The sequence below is a fragment of the Wyeomyia smithii genome, chromosome 3 (genome assembly GCF_029784165.1).
Source record: "Wyeomyia smithii strain HCP4-BCI-WySm-NY-G18 chromosome 3, ASM2978416v1, whole genome shotgun sequence".
NCBI lineage: Eukaryota > Metazoa > Arthropoda > Insecta > Diptera > Culicidae > Wyeomyia > Wyeomyia smithii.
Window position 1 is genome coordinate 221,567,686 of NC_073696.1, and position 19,507 is coordinate 221,587,192.

The window sequence follows — 19,507 nt, forward strand, 5'->3', positions numbered from 1 at the left end:
ATGAACCAAAATAATTTTAGAGCCAGGACGGTGAGTTTGATAGGTATGAAGTCTCCGGCAGAATTGAAAATAGTAGTTTTTTACTTTCGAAAAAAGTACACACTCTAAAAAAATTTAAAGAAAAAAAAATAGAAATAGAATTAAAAATATATTTTTTTTCAATTTTTTTTGAAAAAAACATGTTTTTGCCTGTAAAATCTACAAAAGGTAAGCTAAAATTTTATGGTTGTTGGATCATGGAGTAATAGAAATATTAATAGCTCAATTTTTGTGAAGAATTTTTTTTTTACGGTTTATTTGGTGTATAGAGTCGTTGGTAATTTTGTTCTTCGAAAAAAAAAAACATAGAAAATTGAAAATATGAATAAAAGAAATAATTATTATTAGTATTTTTCTATACATAATAAGTCTTCAAAAGAATCATACAGATAGGTTTAATGAGTTTTAATTTTTAGCTTAAAGATAGGTATATTATGAATTCAATATCTTGAAAAACCCCAATTCTGAAAAATCTATTTATTTTGAAAACCAAAAAAGTTACCTAAACATTGATTTGAACTTGAATAATCAGAAAACAAAATAAGTTCAAACTTAGAAAAAAAATTATTTTTCAGATTTTTCACAGTGTATATTTTATTTAAAAAGAAAAAAATACCATCTACAACTTTGTCAGAGACAGTATACTGATAGAATCAACCGTTTCGGCCCTAAAAATATTGTTTATCCTCAAAAAATGGTGGGCGATCTTACCCCGCTGGTGGGCGGGCTTACCCCGCATGAAAAAGATCTGCACATTTTCAATGAATTTTAAAAATTTAAAAAAAATCTGGAAAATAAACAAAAATATTTCAGTTCTTATTTTTCAAATGCGGGTATTGAATAGAAGAACCTCTTAGCGAAGAAAAAATGAAATTGCAGCCGCAACTTTTTTTTCTATAAACATAATTGCTTGAGGGGGCGGTCTTACCCCGCTTACCCCTACGCACTTAAATATTCAAGGCTCGCTCTTGCCGCTCAGGAAGCCCGCCTGGGATGAAGTGCTTGTGCAACAACATCCATTCAAGCATGTTTGCTACTTTTCTTTTTATTTCTTTCCGACGAAACGCTATCGTTTCGTTTCGAGAATAAACACGTGCAAATGTATGTGATGAATTCTGATATAGACCGTTCCGATAATTATAAATACACTTACGGTCAACCGTCATTTCAAATAACGTGCAGTATTCAACCAAACGTTGGCTGCGTCCTGTTGTTTACATCCAAAAGAAACAGATGCTATAATTTTTTCTAACATTTAGTGCGAAATCTTGAAAATGCGTGGCTTTTCTCCCGAGCAAAGATAGCGAATTGTGCACAAATGGGGCACCGTGAGTGGTCTTTCCATAAGAAAATTAGCCAGAGAAGAAGGTATAAGTGTCGGAGCAGTTCAAACCGCATTGCGGAAGTATTGTGAAGAGTGCACATTTACTGATGCCCCAAGACGTGGTAGAAAACCCGGGCCTGTTGATCCCACAATGGACAAAAAGGTTAAGGAATACTACAAGCGGCATCCTTCAGTATCAGTACGAGATGTGGCGAGAAAGCTTGGAACCTCGGCGAGTAACGTTATGCGTGCCAAGGGAAGAATGGGTCTGCAGACCCGTCGGAAGCAGAAGCAGCCAAAACGAAATCCAAAACAAGCTGAATCTGTGATACCGAGAGCTCGGAAGCTTTATGCCAAACTTCTGACCAAAAATATGGGGTGTGTTATAATGGATGACGAAACCTACATAAAACTGGACTATAAGACTCTGCCAGGACCGCAATTTTATACATCACCGAAGGGAAAGGATGTCCCTGGACCAGTGAAAGCCATTTACACCGAAAAATTCGGCAAGAAGGTAATGGTTTGGCAGGCCATTTGTGAATGTGGGAGAATATCTCGTCCATTCATTACGAATGACACAATGAATGATAAAATTTACGTGAAAGAGTGTTTGCAGAAAAGGTTGTTACCCATGGTGAGGCAGCATAACAATCCTCCAATCTTTTGGCCCGATCTTGCTTTCTGCCATTACTCTAAGGATGCACTAGGGTGGTATAAAACAAATAATGTCACATGTGTCCCAAAGGAGATGAATCCTCCAAACTGCCCTGAAATTCGCACTATTGAAACTTTTTGGGCTTTGACCAAGGCAAAGCTGAGGAAATATGTCAAACCAGCGGACAATGTTGAAAAATTTAAAAAAGATTGGCTTAAAGTGGTAAAAATGGTCGGAGAACACACTGTGCAGAAGCTTATGAGTAGTGTTAAGAGAAAAGTTAGAGAACTCGCGTTTCCTACGAAAAATAATCCCAACTTGAATTGAAACTGGAAAGAAAACACTTATTATCTATATTTAAGAACAAAATGACCCGAAAAATCCTGTATTTTTTGTTTTACTCAAGAAAGAAGATGTATTTATAATTTTCGGAACAGTCTATACTATATTTGAAGGTAATCGATTAGAGAAAAAAATTTAAAACAATTTCAATTAGGTAGAAGATTCATTATCAATTCATGATTATGTTTTACAAAATAAAGCATTTTCAGCAAAAATTACAAGGTAAAGTTTGAATTAGAATAAGGCAAACAAATCTCACTAATGGGAAGAACCTGCTTTTTAAAAATTCTTGAAATAGAAGTTTGCAGATAATTTCCAAGTCATACAGTCTCACGTAAAAGTGAAGCAAAATTAAATTCTACGTTTCCTTTCCTTAAATAAACTTTTTTAGGTCTAGCTTAAGGTCTCAAGATAAAAAAATATTACGAGGTATACAGCCCTAGGAGTTGGACTTAACACTGTAATTCGAGAGAATTCTAGTTACAAAGGTTACAGAGTTCGCAGACAGAATCAATTCGTTTTTTAAGTAACTTATATATTTAACAACACTCGAAAAAGTTTTGTTTACATCTAGCGTTATTGTTTCTGAACACGCTTTTGAGTTTCGAATGAATTCACACACATTTTTTTATACTGCTCATCATCTTCTGAACAGTAGAACTGTCAAGTCGATCCGCCATTTTCTTCCACCCTCCTTGTGAATCAGCTGGACTTTTATCATTCTGCACATTTCTTCAACTTGCTCTTGACTATCGCCCAATATGTTTCAACTGGACGAGGGTTGATAACTTCTCCGATGATATAAATTTCATTCTTTTTGTACCAATCCATGACTTCCCGGCTGTAGTACTGAAGTACAACCTAGCCATTCATGATGATACCGGTGATGAAATCCTTGTTTTTTTTGCCACAGCTGCAGGTCCCCTGCCGCACAATCAATTTCCGAGCGAACTTGTCAGCAAACACGAATTTGAACAGCTTGGCGACATCACTTTTGCGCTTAGACATGTAGAATTTTTGTCCTGGGAACTGCGCGAAATCCATTTTTACATATGTTTCATCAACCATTAAAATGCAGCCTCAGGAATTTCTCATACAGCATCCTAGCGTGGCGTTTTGCTACAAGATTCTGCCTCAGGTTCCTGTTGGGGCGTTTGCTGGCGTTGAACGATCTCAGGCCTTCATGCCGACAGATTAATCGAAAAGTGCTGTACAGTGCCGAGAGCTTCTTAGCGCAAGGTAATCCCAAAGTTGCTCTGCAGACGTTCAATCATAGTTGCTTGTCAATCGTTCAACTTCTGCGGTTCCTGTGATCAGCGCGATGTAACTTTAGAGTTTCATTAAATCGGTTCAGTACGATGTGATTTGGGGAATTTGAGGCACTTCGCAATTTTTTCACCAGACCACATCGCAAAATTTTCTCACGTCTTTTACATTCCATCGTCGAAAACTTTTGATCCGTTGACTCGAATTTGAAGATGATCACTGCGCTGTTATTGTTTGCTCGTGACCGCCACTGAAGGATCCAGAACCGCGTGCAGAATGGCGTGCCCGAAATTCTCGTGCCGGAATTGAATTAGTTTCCCGTCAGCCAATGCTTTCGGGGTAAGATAATGGGAAATCGCTTATCAAACGGCATGTCAGTCGACGTTTCCATTCGACCCGTAGAACACCGTCCTTGACAGGCAGGGCACTTCGTATTTTGCTTCCCCCAGGAAGAAAGTGAGCACCGAGATGAAGTTCATTTCACACACCAAGTTCCCCAAGAAGGTGCTGCTGTGGCTGACAACCAGCGAGGAGGGGTTGCCAAATCCACTCTTCTTTCGCTCCGGACTGGTCGTGAAAGAGGAAATTTATAGTATGAAGTCCCTGCCGGAAATTTCGTCGTTAATCAAGAAATACCATAAGGTCGAAGACGCGGTATTTTGGCCAAACCTTGCGTCGACCCATCACTCGAAACGATCGTCGGAGGAGATTGAGCGGCTGAATATCGATGTGGTACCCAAGTTAGCGAACCCATACAACGTCCCCAAGTTGCGTACCATCGAGTATTGCAGGGCTAACCTAAGATCTATTTCAACAAAACAAAGGAGGAATTGATAATTAAACCAAGAAAAAACTCAAAACTATGTCCTCACAAATATTTTCGTCCGCCATGGCGAATGTTCCGGTTAACTGCCGGAAGGCCGCTCGTAAGGACGTAGAACTTTTTTGCAACTAAGCTAACATAATTACCTTCAATGGAAAATTTATCAAACTCAGTTATCTGTCTTAGTTACATTACATTACCATCCGAAAAAAGTCCATTTTTTAACGACGTTAGAACAGCTCACAGCCAATTCCAAGGCGAGCTGCGACATCATTGAAATACAATATAAAGAGAAGTGGCTCAAGGTTAAGGTAAGGTATCTGATTGGTCGCTTAATGTTTAATTTCCCAAGCAGGGTCGACAGAATGGAAGACCTGGTAAATCAGGAAGGTACAATTTGGCCTAAATAAGAAACTGCTTTTGCCTAAACTGATCATATTAGTATTAGAAAGCCACTACAACAGGCTTTACTTAGCAGCAGCAGCAGTGACCGCGAAAAGCGGTGGCAGCGGATAGCAGCAGCAGCAGTTGCAGCGTTTATCAGCATCGATAGTGGCAGGGTCAGTTGGTGCAGTGGCTTTCCTCCAATAAAAAGCTATCTTTGTGCGGTAGCTGGCAGCATCAGGAGCAGGTACACCATCGGCAATTTTCTAATGAAACGTTGCCGTCTTTTGACTACACACAAACGTTTTGGGATGATGGCATTTAGAATATATGGGCCGTAAAATTTTCAATGTGGAAACAGTTTTTCACTGTGTTATAAAAAAAATGGCTTAATCCCCACTGTCGGGGTAGCACACAGATGCGATTAACATTATATCCTATATTAAAATGAACAACAACGAAAAGCAGTTTTGGAGTTTCTTCTCTCATTTGGAGCAGCACGTGAATTTGAAACAATGTCCAGTATAGTATTTTTTGTTCACATATTTGTTCGACATGGCATAAAGTAATTAAATATGCAAGTTTTGATAGAGCATTACAGATTTCTCAAATTTTGTGTTCACTTCAAAATATCCGTTGAAATAATATCATCTGAACTGATCAACCAAACTTCATTCCGCAAATTACTCGAGTAATTCATTAACGAGGTAGATATAAACGAAAAACAACCAAATATATCTCGAGGTACGCAAAAGATTCGAAACAATCGTCCTTCTCATTTTCATTTCAAAGCAAGTACGGAACATGCCTTTTATTGTGTAAGTGTTTACGAGTGTTTATCATTCTGAGCCGTGCGGCACTCGTTCATCATAATTATAATTCGAATTGATCATCAATTCAAATGCTAATTCAAAGTTGTTGCATCGCATTTAAATTCGGCCCTCTTGCCGGCATTTTTTTCTTTATTCATGAAAGCACAAGCACACTGAGCAGTGGCGGAACGAAGGAGAGGAGGTTGTAAATCGTTTTCGCAATTTTTCGCTGCCTGTCTCATGGGGCACCCAAAGCTATTGGTGGTGCAAAACGTTTCTACAACGTGTAGTTACACATCTGAGTCTCGAAAGTGATTTTCGGTCTGCACAGCAGCATAGCATAACATACCAGCGCACTAACCTAGCTTTCTCTGCAACAGTGTAGGTCTTCGCCAACACTGTTCGCCTTCGAGTATGTTTGTGCAACTCTTTCCGAGGGCTTACACAAACACACATACAAACACACGCACATTCACAGGCCAGCACAAGCGAGAATTGTATCAGTAGCGCCAGCCAATGTCAACAGAGAGAAACAATAATAACAACAACAGCAGCAGCGAAAAAGTTGCTTACTAACAACAACACAAAATGACTGCGAGCTTTGCCCTTTCGGTTAGGGCAAGCCCGGCTCGCTGCACGTCGAACGGTCTGCGGAACTGTCTGGGGAATTTGTTTTGGCTTGCAGGGTAAACTGTAAACAGCATTCAAACAACATAAGTGTTTGCTGTCAGTTTGCGTTGAGGACTAAGTTTAGCGCGAACTGCACAGCACAGGGCGCCTGCACAATCCGGTGACGGTCTTTTCTCTTTCTTCGTTTTGTGGAGAATTAGAAAAAATAAAACGGCATATAGCGCTGCTGCTAGTTTTGGTTGCAACGTTGAGTTGAGATGTTCGCTGCGAAAAAAAATCGCTCTGTTTTGACAGTAAACTAACAATCTGCAGTGGTCTGTTGTTTGAGCAATTCGGTGCAAAGTAAACGAAATGTACCGCGTGGTGGAGATTTCGATGGGTGAAGTTGGGTGTATTGATTTTTACGAGAGTTACAAATACTGGATAGCATTTGCTTCTTAACCAGAAACAATTATTTTGTTTACTAAAGTGATTGTAACAAAAATCAGTCAGACTTAACTAAAACGTGGTCAAACTGTAACTGCAATTGGTATTCCTATCAACAGTTATTCATTTTATTTGTTCCTTAAACTACGTGAGACGTGAAAGTCTGGCAATTCAAAATTTATTTCCTAAAGTGCAAGCCGTAGTTTTGGTATGGTTGCATAAATATGTCACCACATCAAATGACATCAAAGAGTTAATCTCTTTTGAAGTAGGATTATGTCTTTGTTTTCTATACTGGGGTACATTATATGAAATTGGAAATGAAACTGGCAAATGTTCCGTCAGATTTCAGATGATAATAACAGCATAACCACAAGATGGATAACAATGACCAATATGTTTTTGGATAGATAAAATATTGGACAATTTTGTTTTACACTAGTTATTATTAGTTTTTCGTTTCTAAGCGATAGAAACTTTAAAGGACAATTTTACGCAAACAATGAACCAACCACATGCGCTAAGTAGAGCTGTACATAAACCTGCGGTAAGGCAAGTCGCCTTCGTAGCGCAGGTCGCGCTAAAATTTTTACGGCCTAAGAGCCATCGAATGCTTGTAAATTTTTTGTATTTGCTAAGATTTATTCATATTTTTCACATTTTAACATTGATTTATGATAACGTCAGTATTGTTGGATTCGAGAGATTTGAGAAGTGCATGCTTATAATTTATCCGTGCTTGAGTGTGTTTCACCCTTTCTTTTACACGATTACTGCTCTACTCTACCGAGTTTCGTTTCTTCTACCAAATATCGCCATTTTGAAATCCCTGGAGAAGCTTCGTCGGGCGTCCTTCTGACCAGTTTGACCACACAAACCTATTATTTACTAATAATTATTATAAATACCTAACCCTTCATACGGTTGTGGAAACTGTATGAAAGTATGATTTATCCTCCTATAATAATTCATGCTCAGATGTTTGGAATTGTCAGATTGTGACTGTAAATTCCTTGAACTAAACAAAAATCCAAGCTCTTCTCTTTTCCTACAAAAAATTTAAAAATTATATACACCTGAACTAGGCATGTTGATGAATACAATTTTTTAATGGTGTCGCAAAAACTGTGGAAGCCAGCAGGACCAGGCGATTTTTCAGCATACAGAATTACTGGTCAGTAATTCTGTGAAACGTTAGGAAGCAGAATGTTATTTTGTGCATGGAAAGCAAAAAGAAACAAAATGTTCACTCACTATATGCCGATCAGCTTCGAATTTACTGCCGCCTAAAAGTGTCCAACCAACATAAATCATACGGAATGTGTGCATCACGTACAGTTTACTCATTTCCCGCTTTTGATACATCCAGCGCGTGCGCGCTCTGCCTCGAAGTCGTCGGCCTCTATCCGGTTCTCTACTAAATATTATCTTTGCCGGTCGCTCATCCGCCATCTGTGCTACATGGCCAGCCCATGTAACCTGCTTTTACCCATGCTGAGCAACCTAAGCTGAACTTCGTACAGCTCGTGATTCATGCGCCTGCGCCACACCCCGTTCTCTAGTTTGCCTCCGAGTATTGATCGCAGGATTCTACGCTAGAAGACCCCAAGCGCTCGTTGATCAGCCTCCTTCCACGGCCACGATTCATGTCCGTAGAGCGTCACTGGGAGAATCAGAGTCCTTTAGAGCGCAAATTTCGTACGGATCTGTAGGCTACGGGACCTAAGCTGGCTACGCAATCCGTAATAAGCCCTATTTGCCGCCGCAATCCGCCTCTTCAGCTCGCGGCTCACCTCGTTGTCACATGTCACGAGAGTACCAAGATAAACCAATTCGTCGACCACTTCGAAAGTGTCCCCATCCATCTCCACCGCAGCACCAACACCCGCAGAACTACCACGCTCTTTACCAGCCACCAAGTGCTTCGTTTTGGCAGTGTTCATGTTCACGCGAAGCCCAGAAGCATGTGAGATTAGCGATTATGGTGCCGCTCCTCTGCACGCCTGCCCTTCGTATTGCACCTTCCAAAGCTATGTTGAACAGCAAGGTCGAGAGCCCGTCACCTTGCTTCAGACCATCTAACGTCACAAACGCGTCCGAAAATTCGTCCGCTGCCTTAACGCAGGATGTGAAACCGTCAAGCGTCTCACATAACAATTTTATTAGTTTTGTTGGGAAACCATGTTCTAGCATTATTTGCCAAAGCTCGTTGCGTTTCACTGTGTCGTACGCCATCTTAAAGTCAATAAACAGATGATGCGTCTGCAAGTTGTGTTCTCGAAACTTGTCGAGACTCTGTTTCTAGGTAAACATCTGCTGCGTTGTAGATCGCCCCACTCGAAAACCGCATTGGTATTCTCCAGCAAAGGCTTCCTGCAACGGCCTCAGTCGCTGAAACAGGATACGGGAGAGAATTTTGTAAGCGCAATTGAGGAGGGTTATGCCTCGATAATTACTACAGTCGAGCCTTTGTCCCTTCTTGTAGATAGGGCATATAAGTCCTTCAACCAGTCCGTAGATAGTTGTTCCTCAGACCATACCCTTAGGATAATCTGGTGAATTGCACTACACAGCCGCTCGCTCCCAAGCCGTCCTTCTCAGCGGCTTTGTGGTTCTTTAGCTCTTTGCAAGCATTCGTCACCTCGTCCAATGTTGGTGGGTCCACAGCTTGTTCGTCCCCCCCAATTTCTATCCCGTTCCCCTCGACGACTCTCCTACCTTCCTCACCGTTCAACACCACTTCAAAATGTTGCTTCCAACGCCTGGCACCTGCGATTTATCGGTAATCAGGTTCCCCTCCCTGTCATTGAACATGGCAGGTACTGGCACAGTCCGGTTCCTGATTCCGTTGATCGTTCTATAGAAGCTCCTCGTGTCGTGCCTGGTGAAGCAATTCTCCGCCTCCGCGAGGACGCGATCGTAGTGCTCACGTTTCTTACGGCGATGAAGCCTCTTTTCGGCAGCTCTTGCCTCCCGGTATTTCTCCCGCATGTGACGCGTTACACGATTAGCTGCTACTAACGTGTTGGCGTAGGCTCGGTTCTTCTCCTCCGTCACCTCTAGGCACTCAGCATCGAACCCCCCACTACGCGTGGTTTCTGCTGTCATGGATCATGGATGTGCTTCCACTGCTTGTTGAGGTCCACTCTAGCAGGATCAACGCTTTTGATCTAAGCGTAAATTTAGGCACCGTTGAATTGTGGCTTGATTATTTTTTAGAAGCTAGGTTAAGCGTGCATATTAAAAATTAGTCACGTGTCTCTCTTACAAAAACTGACCTTAGTGCAATAAATATACTGTATATATTGTAAGTCAATTTATTGCACATTCAAGCAAATACGTATAATATATATTTTGTGAACACAGAATTAAGGAATTAATTTTCGTGCTTTTCAAGTAATACATAATAATTTTATGATTTAAAAATTAAAATTGCCCCTTTATTTAAAACCCTCGCAGCAATCACAAAGGAGAAAATTGTATTATTTCAGCACAGACATTCCTATTTGACTTCCATCGCGATTCTTATTATTGTTATTTTTCCGCTTATCCGCATCCGAAACGCAACAGAAATTTCCACAGTCGTGTTGTCGTGGAGGATCCTGCACCTTTTGTATCGATTGAGTCATCGGGCATGGCGCGTCCCCCGGCTGCACGTAGGTATCAATCGACAAAGCAGTAGCAGCAGCTTCCCGACAAAAAAATTTGCGCACTATTTTTATTTATTTTTTCCCGTATGCTCGCACGCACACATCTGTGGCCCTGGCGAGATTCATTCTCGTGTTTTCGATTCTTTTCCCTGCCTGCAACGACCCGAGGAGTGTACACATTTTCATTCAAACGCACACACAGTTGCATAAGCAAAAACGCGAATCGATTGCAGAGCTGTTTTCGCTTGTTTCTTTTTTTTTCGGTGGCGTTTCGTTTGTTCATGCATACCGACACAAACACCATCAACGGGAGAGGGTTTGGCTACTGACATACTGAGGCGTCAAATGAAGCGAAGCAAGAAGCGTCGCAGAAACGTCCGAGCTACTTCTTCGAACGTCTATATGAAACGCTTAAACCGGTCATACTGGAGCGGCAAAGACGCGTCGATAGAGGCGGCGAAACAGAACGAGTAGTGTTTTGACGCGCGTATATGTACGCGGTAATACCATATTCAGACTAAATCTTTTATCGCCAGGTGCTTTATATTTGCTTTGTTTTGGTTTGGTAATTTAAAAAAGCAAATAAAATACATTTTCGTTTAGAAAATGTTAAAATGTTTAGAAGAGGGTTGTGCAGTAAATCCATGTTCAGACTAAACTTGATATCGCCAGGTACTTAATATTTGCTTTATTTTGGTCTTAAATCTTAAAAAAGAAAAAAAGTAGGATAGAAAATACTATCGGAAAAAAATTTCAGGTCGTCGGGAAAATAGCACTGATATTATTGATTGATATTGTTGAGTTTTGATTCGAATGGCCAGAAATTTAGCATGCTGAACTTCTTTGGTCGCGAAAATGCAAGCCGCTGAGTAACTAGCTGTGCTCACATGGGTTATTGAAATCCTAACAGATATTATAAACTAGTTGAACGTTGCTCGGGGTCAACGGGTTTAAAATTCAGAATAATTTCTTATATTTTTTTTTTATTTCATGAAAAAATCTCTATGTTTACTAAAACGTAATTTTCCGTGCTTGAAGAAGCAAAAAAATCTTCATTGGACGAATTCATATTTCCTTCAAACAAAACCGCTACTGGAATCTAGGAATATGACAACACAACGCATTTGCGACGCTCGCTCCAGTATGTCATAGGAAGCTTCACCCAACGCTTCTGTTTATTCCGCATCTCAAACGCTCAACGCTTCGCTTCATTTGACGCCTCAGTATGACAGTAGCCTTCGAATCGTTCGAATGTTTCTCGCACACCGGCACACGTCAAAAATTTCTCGGTGGTTCTTTTCGCTCTTCTTCGCTTTGCTTGCATGACCTGAAGAGTACTGGTTGCGAAAAAAATCCCACATAATTTTCTGGGCCAATTTTTCTGCAACGGTCAAACCGGGACGCTGACTGACCAATAAGTATTGCCCGATAGGAAAATACAATAATTTTATGCTGTTGTTTGGCCATCGAAACAACTCAGTTCAAGTCTACGGTCGCGCCATTACCTATTATTTTGGTTGTGGTTTTTAATAGGCTGTATCGAGCAACTTACCTTACTAACATCATCATCGCCATCTTGATCAATTTCTTCATTGTCTAATAACGTTGATACCTTCGGTGACGGCTGCTTGTGTTGTTGTTGCTGCTGCTGCTGGCGTTGCTGCTGCTGTTGCGTCTGTAGTAGTGACTGTTGGTTTAACTTTTCCGTCGTCGTCGTCGAATTTTCCTGCTGCTGGTTCTGGTTGTTATCCTCATCGCTACTGCCACTGCTGGCAAGGGTATTCAACCCAGCACTGGACAGGACAGAAACCCGCTTTTTGTTCACTAAACGCGACGGTTTACCGGGAAACTTTGACTTTCCCATCGTGGAAAACGGACGGGCAGCAAATTCTTACACATTACTTGCTTTTCAGCTCTTGTTCTCCTTACGATACGTTTTTCTGCAGCACTTTTCAACTTTTCCCTTTTTTCGGGCGCGCTCCTTTACCTTTCGCACTGCGTATCCTCGCCTTTTTCAGCGATCTATCCTCTCGCTCACACCACTGCTTTACATTTAAATTTCTAGGATCTTGAATGACACAAACACGTACACTTTCACAGTAAGTGATGATCGGTTGGGTGGTAGGGGGATGCACTATACATGCAAAGGACCAGAATGTGGTTCATATCACACGCGACAAGCACTTTCAAAACACTACCGAACCGTACGAGAGCACTTCACGAACTGAGCGAACGGTTGACATCCGAACATAAAGAAATATGGTTGATGTGTATCGGAAACATAAATACCGGGCAGCCCTTTTTAGCTGTTGTCAGAAGCTGCTCGAATGCTTTTTGTGTTCAAAGTAGGATCACCGAGGTATCCTAATGATTTAATTATTTACTATTTGAAAAACGTTATTATTGTTTGAATCATTGTTTTAACAGATGAATGGAACACAAAACACTTTACTGTGCTTGATAATGCAATTCCTATATTATGCATTAAAAGAGGTTTCATTATGTAAACAAACAGATGAAGGTAATTTACACACTTAGATTTTATTGCTGAGAACTCAGCAGCTGATAAATTCAGCGAAAGTTTTCGGCAGAATTTTCAAAAACTTCGGCAAACAAAATATCAAAACATGCTGGTTTACGGTAGATCCATATATTTGCTGAATGTTCGTCGAAATATATTGCTGACTTTTGTTAAAAACTTTGCCGAGCTCGATCAGCTGTTGGGAAGTTTGCCGAGATAAATTAAGTGTGTAGTGTTTTGTAAGAAGGGTGCCATCTGAATAGAATGTTAGGAGTTTTCATAACGGAAATTATCTAAAATTGTGAAACATTGATTTAGAAGCATTTTCAATTATATTTTCTTAAGATTCCGGATCTAAAAAAAATCTAGTAACCACGATTTATTCTAACTATTTCAAAGGAACTTTCACATAAACCTCGATCAAGATTAGCAGCTTGGTCTGTTCACTAATTACATATTGACATAGACGAAAAAATACTTCAACTAGTTCAAAATTATAAATTACTTACTGTTACAGATGCTTCTATATGGTTGATGTGCTAGATATGAAGGGCTCCTGATTCCTGCATTGAATCTTCATTCGCTTCGTGAACCGTTCGCTGTGGACTAATGTCAATGTAACACGAACGCATACTTCATCGGGCGCGTACATGTGTTCGGATGAACTGAAACGATCGATTCGTGTTATTCCCTTTTCCTGCTGTTTCTCATTATTTGCCGATTGGATACGGTTCAAAATCACATCGATGAAACTCAGTAAATATTTGTATCGGTTCACCGTGGCATTGATAGATTCATCATGGCAAATAAAATCGGGACGAAGACAAAATAGCATTCGCATCGAATCGTTCACTGAAGCTTACCAGAATTTCTGAGCTTGTTCGTACATTCGCTGGTGCTATGAGACAATAGGCCGTATGAGTTAGGCCGAAAATATACTGGCGCGTCTTGCACTGCGGAGACGGTTCGCCTTGCCGTGGGTTAGCTGTACATTAACCTGCGGCAGGGCTTTACTTAGGGCTGTACATAAGCCTACGGCGCTAGTATGTTCACGGCCTTAAAGCGTTGGCTTTATTCGCCGCTGCAAATACTACGAGACAAGCAGGACAAACTTTTTTGTTCATACGGCCGGGATCAAAAAAGCTTTTATTTTTGTATCTATGTCGTGAAGATTCAATAAAACAGCGAGCATAGTTTCTTAAGAAAACAATTAATGTTGGAAATCATACAAAATTTAGTTGAATTTATTATGATTGACGACGGGGAATATATTGTTCATATTTTTCTCGGTTTTTGAAGATGCATGGTAGCGCCGTGTTAGTTGTGTTGTAAATTAATACAACTAATCATTTGCCTCATTTGCGAGGTCTGTCTCATTTATCTAGAATTTTTAAAAATATTCCAATCCGAATATCCAAATTTTTTAAATAACCGAACAGTTAGTGTGCTTACTAATAATTCTGGTACTCGGTAAATATGGTTACATAAATATTTAAAAATTATTTTTTAATCGATGTTTGCAATATACGGTAGATAATTAAATTGTAGCTTTAACCCTCTAGTGCCCAAATTAATTTTCAGACGGACTTCGAAAAAATCACTTTGAAACTTTATAAACATTTTTTAAGTATTGATTGAAGCTTTTTAGAGGTTCAATTGAAGACCGCCTTAAGGCAGCACTGGGTACTAGAGGGTTAATTTATTTATCTTGGAGATGAAGAAACGAATTTGCAACCAACAGATTTTATTTAAAAGGTATAGCGCTCTCTTCAAAGTGTTCTCATTGCTCGGAGGTGGTTTTTCTTAGTTTTGTTTTCGGGCTGAAAAATGCGATACAGCGAAATAATCTTTTGCATACGCTTAAAGATAGGTTTGGGCATAGGAAAATAAATGTTGATTAAGAAAAACGCAAAATGGCATATTTTAACAATCTTGTGTGCTGGATTGGCGTGCATAAATCAGCTAAGGTTGCTTCATAGGCGTTTTTTAACGCGGGTTTTTTACGCGAATTCCGGAATTTACGCGGTTTTTTTTTACGCGACAAGTATCCCTCGCGTAAAAAGCGACTTTAGTGTAAAGAAAAATTACTTAAGTTATTTATACAAATTTACATTTGTTGCAAACCCGATCAGAAAGAAAAAACAAAAATGTAACAGAAGTTGTTAGTTTGTTACGGGAAAAACCTTCCAGGCTGTGTTTTCAATTTGGTCCCGTTAGGTGTTACAATAACAGAAATTATAACAGAAATGATTCTACTAGTATCAAACACATATTAAAATTTGTTACTAACATATTAGCTTTCTAACAAAATAAGATAGTATATAATACAATATAATAACAAACATTGTTAGAAACAACAGGTTTTGATGAAAACGAAAAGTTAGTTAGACTTGTTTCAGAACTACTTCATTACACGTTTTGTTATTATATATATTCAAATTCAATTTTGTAATCAAAATTATATGGAAAAATACAAAATTGTATCAAAATATGTTATTTGTATCTCACGTTGATAGAATTTTGTAATGTTTTAGTTGTGCTCTTCTGACCGGGAAGACAATTAATTTTACAACAGTTGAGAAAAAAATATTTCAACGTTCAATACTTCTATTGCTACATAGTAGCAACAGCATAGTAGACAGACAGATTTTCACAATGATTATGAATTGCATGATTACGAATTTGTGAATATGTTCACCATTTTGTATGTTTCTTTTGTCGATATTTTTTTCTTAACTCTTAAGTTACGTTTAAATAAATACAAATGATTGTTTCTTTGTGTCGCTAGAAAACATCTCAAAAAAAAATCAAAAGAAGAAACCCTTTCTCAAAAGTAAAAATCTTTTCTATTTATTTAAACGGAACAATTTGATACCCTCTACCTGTATCTTCTTGGAAACTGTTTCCGCGTCCTGGCCTAACAAGAGCCAACTAGATAAGCTACGGATCAAAGCAAATGACTAAGGCCGTGAACATATATATATATAAATATATATATTTATATATATATATATATATATATATATATATATATATATATATATATATATATATATATATATATATATATATATATATATATATATATATATATATATATATATATATATATATTTATTTATATATATTTATATTTATTTATATATGCCGTGGGCTTGCATTTTTACGTAAGCGCCAAATTTTCAAATTTCATTTTTTTACATATTACTATAATATAGAAAATCACCTTCAAGATGCTTGTTGCCGTTTCCAAAAATTTATATAAATAACTGAGAAATATCAAAAATAAGAAATGACGTTAGCGCCACTTTACATAGAAGTGACGTTGAGGTACGAATACGATAGTGTATCATGCTTGTGGAGTGCATAATTTTATTTATATCCTTGCTGCTGACTACCGACCAGAGCATGGCAAACTAGACTATTAAGGCGTACCAACGTCACTTTTAGTGCAAAACTTTGAAATGGTTTTGCTGTTTTGCAAGAGAAGTGACGTTGGCATTAAAACTCAATGCGATTACATAAATAAACGTGTTAAAGCAATGGGGTATGAATTTCATCATATTTACTCAGATTCTATCAGATCAGTTTGCGTAATAAAGCGCTTCTGTTAATTTGCAAACGATTTAGATCTGTAGCGATTTTGTGCTTTTAGCGCTTACGTCAAAATCCTAGCCCACGGCAGTATAAGCTTCTTCCTCGGCAATTTTCATTTTTCGTTTGGATTCGCCCCGAAGCATCATTGCGATTGGTAATACCATTCACGGTGAATATTCATCGGCATTGATCTGAGTCACAAAGGCTTCTGAAACGATGTATTCCCATCCGATCGCTCAATATCGCTTCGGATGACTTGAGTAAATCGTAGCCAATACGAATCAAACACGAAGGTAATCGTTTACGTTTTAATAACTATTCATCGCCCACAAGCCACTCATAACAGTTCAGTTCACTATAGGCGTTGTTTCCATTGCTGAGTGAATACACTGTTGCCACGTGTTGTTGTGCTTCGGTAATAATGAATGAATACGAATGCAACGAAGTGATATTCAGCAGCCCTGGCATATGACTGGTAAAATAAAATATTTTAAAAGTATTATAAATTAGTTGATCCAACGTTTTTCTCAAAATATACGTTGAGCATCAAAAACTATCTTTAAGAAATCGTCCGTAAATATTTGCATACATTCGTGTTGTTAAGTTCATCACTTCACGGTTGAAGTGAAAAACAGGTACAAACCGAGGTTACAAGCTGGGGTGACATTGCGCGTTTCGTTTCGAGCAACTCGAACAAAACTAAATGATCGCTGGGGGGCGTTATGTTTTATTTTTCGTATTTTTTCGACTTTGCGGGTTAGATGAGCCGCAGGACAAATGACAATGACAGCTCATTTTAAGCTTAAAGCATAACTGGCAGTACCTACTCGAAAATAGCGAAAATCGTTCCAATCGAGCTGCGCAATGCCACCCCTGGATTATTTACCTTAAAGCGGGACAAATATGAAAATTAGAAACAGCCCATTTTTATTTTCCGCACATTTTTTATCTAATTTCGATTTGCTGTTCAAATAATATCCATCAGCCCTATCGGGCTACTAATCGAATTCGAGCAGTTTATGATGTTGAACTCGAACAAAACTGTAAATTGTAAACAAAACTGGGTTGTGGTTGAGGAGATTCTGAAGTCACCAGTGTTAAAAAATAAAGTTGATAGTTCTGTAACTGTTCTAGGTTAATTCTTCTCGTTCGTTCTGTCAAATCGTTCTGAAAAGGTATGCGTGCTACGGTTTTTCTTACAATTAGACCATATTACAGAAACTTCGCCGAGCAACTTTTCCTTGTTTAAAGATAAGACACATTTCAAATACATTACTTCTGTAATAGGGCCAATAAGAAATTGACTTCTTGTTCGGTGTGATGATGTCTTAGTATTATTCTTGTTCCAGAACCAAATCATGGAATCGCTGGACGTAATTGAGAAACGTATCGACAACCTGAATCAGCTTCTTGGACCGATTCCAACCGATGGTCAAGCTGAGAATTTAACGGATGCCGTTTTATCGGCAGCCTCGTTTCTACCTTCTGCTAGCACGGGCCATCTGGTAGATGGAAGCGCCCGGGATAACATTCTAAAGATGTTCACTCGGAAGGACGATTTGGAGGCCTTACTGGATCCATCCTATCTGGATGAGAAGCAAGATATCCGAGCGAAGGAAATCTACATCAATACGATCGCGAACGACTTAGCCGGAACGTTTGAAACCTTGCAGAAAATAAGAACCTTAGAACCGACCCTCGGAGCTGAGTATTTCCGTAATCTACCGGATGTTAGCGATCAGTTGAAGAATATGGCAACTTCAACGGCCGAACAAAAGCAGGCTAACGATCTGCTGGAGGAGAGTTTGGTGATTGCCATGCAACGATACAGTGAAATCCAAGCCGGTATCAAGGATTCACTTAAGGCGATGAATGATCGGTTGGATACGCTCGAAGAACGGCTAACTGAGAGAAAGATGCAGGACCGTGATGTTTAGAGTTTTAAGAAATCAGTGTGCAACACTGTGTTGTATTTATACTTTCATCGCTTTAATTGAAAATTCTATTTATTTCTAAAAATCTGGGTAGAGGCAAATGAAAAATTTTGCCTAATGAATAAATTTCCTCTTATTCGCAGTTTGGTGTTTTTTTTTTGTATTTTTATCAACAATAATAGTGAAAGGTCCATAACGCAGAGAGCATAACGGGGAAGTTTAGTGTTTTTTTGCATATGAAATTATATAACTATACGATTATAAGCTTCAATAATGTATTTCCACGTAGGATTGCGTCCAACGTTAATTGTGAAAATTCAATTTTTCTCGCATTTCATGAAACGTTGTTATGTAAGGAATAGACTACGATAACTGCGCTCAAATCAAACAGTTGTTCAAGTTTTACCATTGGTGCGATGTGTATTTTAAATGATGCTAATGACAACACATTGCCTGTCCTGATATGTATCGAAAATTGATGATAAATTTTGACTTTGTGAATCTTGTTAACGTTTGTTTTGCCTTCTTTCTCTCTTGACAAAATAAATCGTACAACTGAGGTTTTCCATCCAAACGATGTTCTGTTTTTTAAAATGTATTCTCAACCAAATTTTGATTCTTTAGGGCTTGTACCCATTGAAAATGATGAATAACTGTAAAATGCATATTTTACCCCATCGTGTCGAGCACAAACTTAGTGCGTTTTACCTCTTTTGTCACCATTTCAAAACTGTCAGCGGTCGATTTTGTTCAGTGAGGTAAATGTAAGGTGAAGAGATAGCACTCTCAGGGTTCAACCAATCGGTTTCTGATCTTCTACAATGTTTTTTGGTAAGGTTGAGGCTTCAATTTGGATGTTTCAATTAGTTCGGATTTTAGTCGCGAAGATGGCGTTGTGATGACAACTTCTTTCCCTTACACGCTAGAGCTTTGTAGTTTTCGACAAAGTCGCAGATTTTTAAATTCTATGAAATTTTACAGAATATACAAAATTTCTAACTCGTCAAGTTTTAGAGAGCTATAAGTTGTAAAATTTGTCTGAATTTCACGTTTTCTTGTGATAATTTTCTGTGTTAACTCAAATTGATTTTTATGAATTTA

At 38.8% G+C, this 19,507-nt stretch overlaps 2 protein-coding genes across 2 annotated transcripts in view; one reads left to right on the forward strand and one right to left on the reverse strand.

The window, feature by feature from the left end:
- LOC129730414 (histone-lysine N-methyltransferase trithorax) overlaps positions 1–12,566 on the reverse strand; it is a 96,086-nt gene extending 83,520 nt beyond the window's left edge. The window contains exon 1 of the mRNA XM_055689730.1: positions 11,907–12,566. Within this exon, the coding sequence (XP_055545705.1) occupies positions 11,907–12,218 (312 nt within the window). The 5' untranslated portion in view covers positions 12,219–12,566. The remainder of the gene's footprint in view (positions 1–11,906) is intronic.
- The window catches only part of LOC129730427 (uncharacterized), a 291,440-nt gene extending 272,892 nt beyond the window's left edge, over positions 1–18,548 (forward strand). Inside the window, exons 2-3 of the mRNA XM_055689750.1 lie at positions 17,557–17,647; positions 17,822–18,548. Coding sequence (XP_055545725.1) covers positions 17,831–18,409 — 579 coding nt within the window. The 5' untranslated portion in view covers positions 17,557–17,647; positions 17,822–17,830 and the 3' untranslated portion in view covers positions 18,410–18,548. The remainder of the gene's footprint in view (positions 1–17,556; positions 17,648–17,821) is intronic.
- Positions 18,549–19,507: the final 959 nt, after the last annotated feature.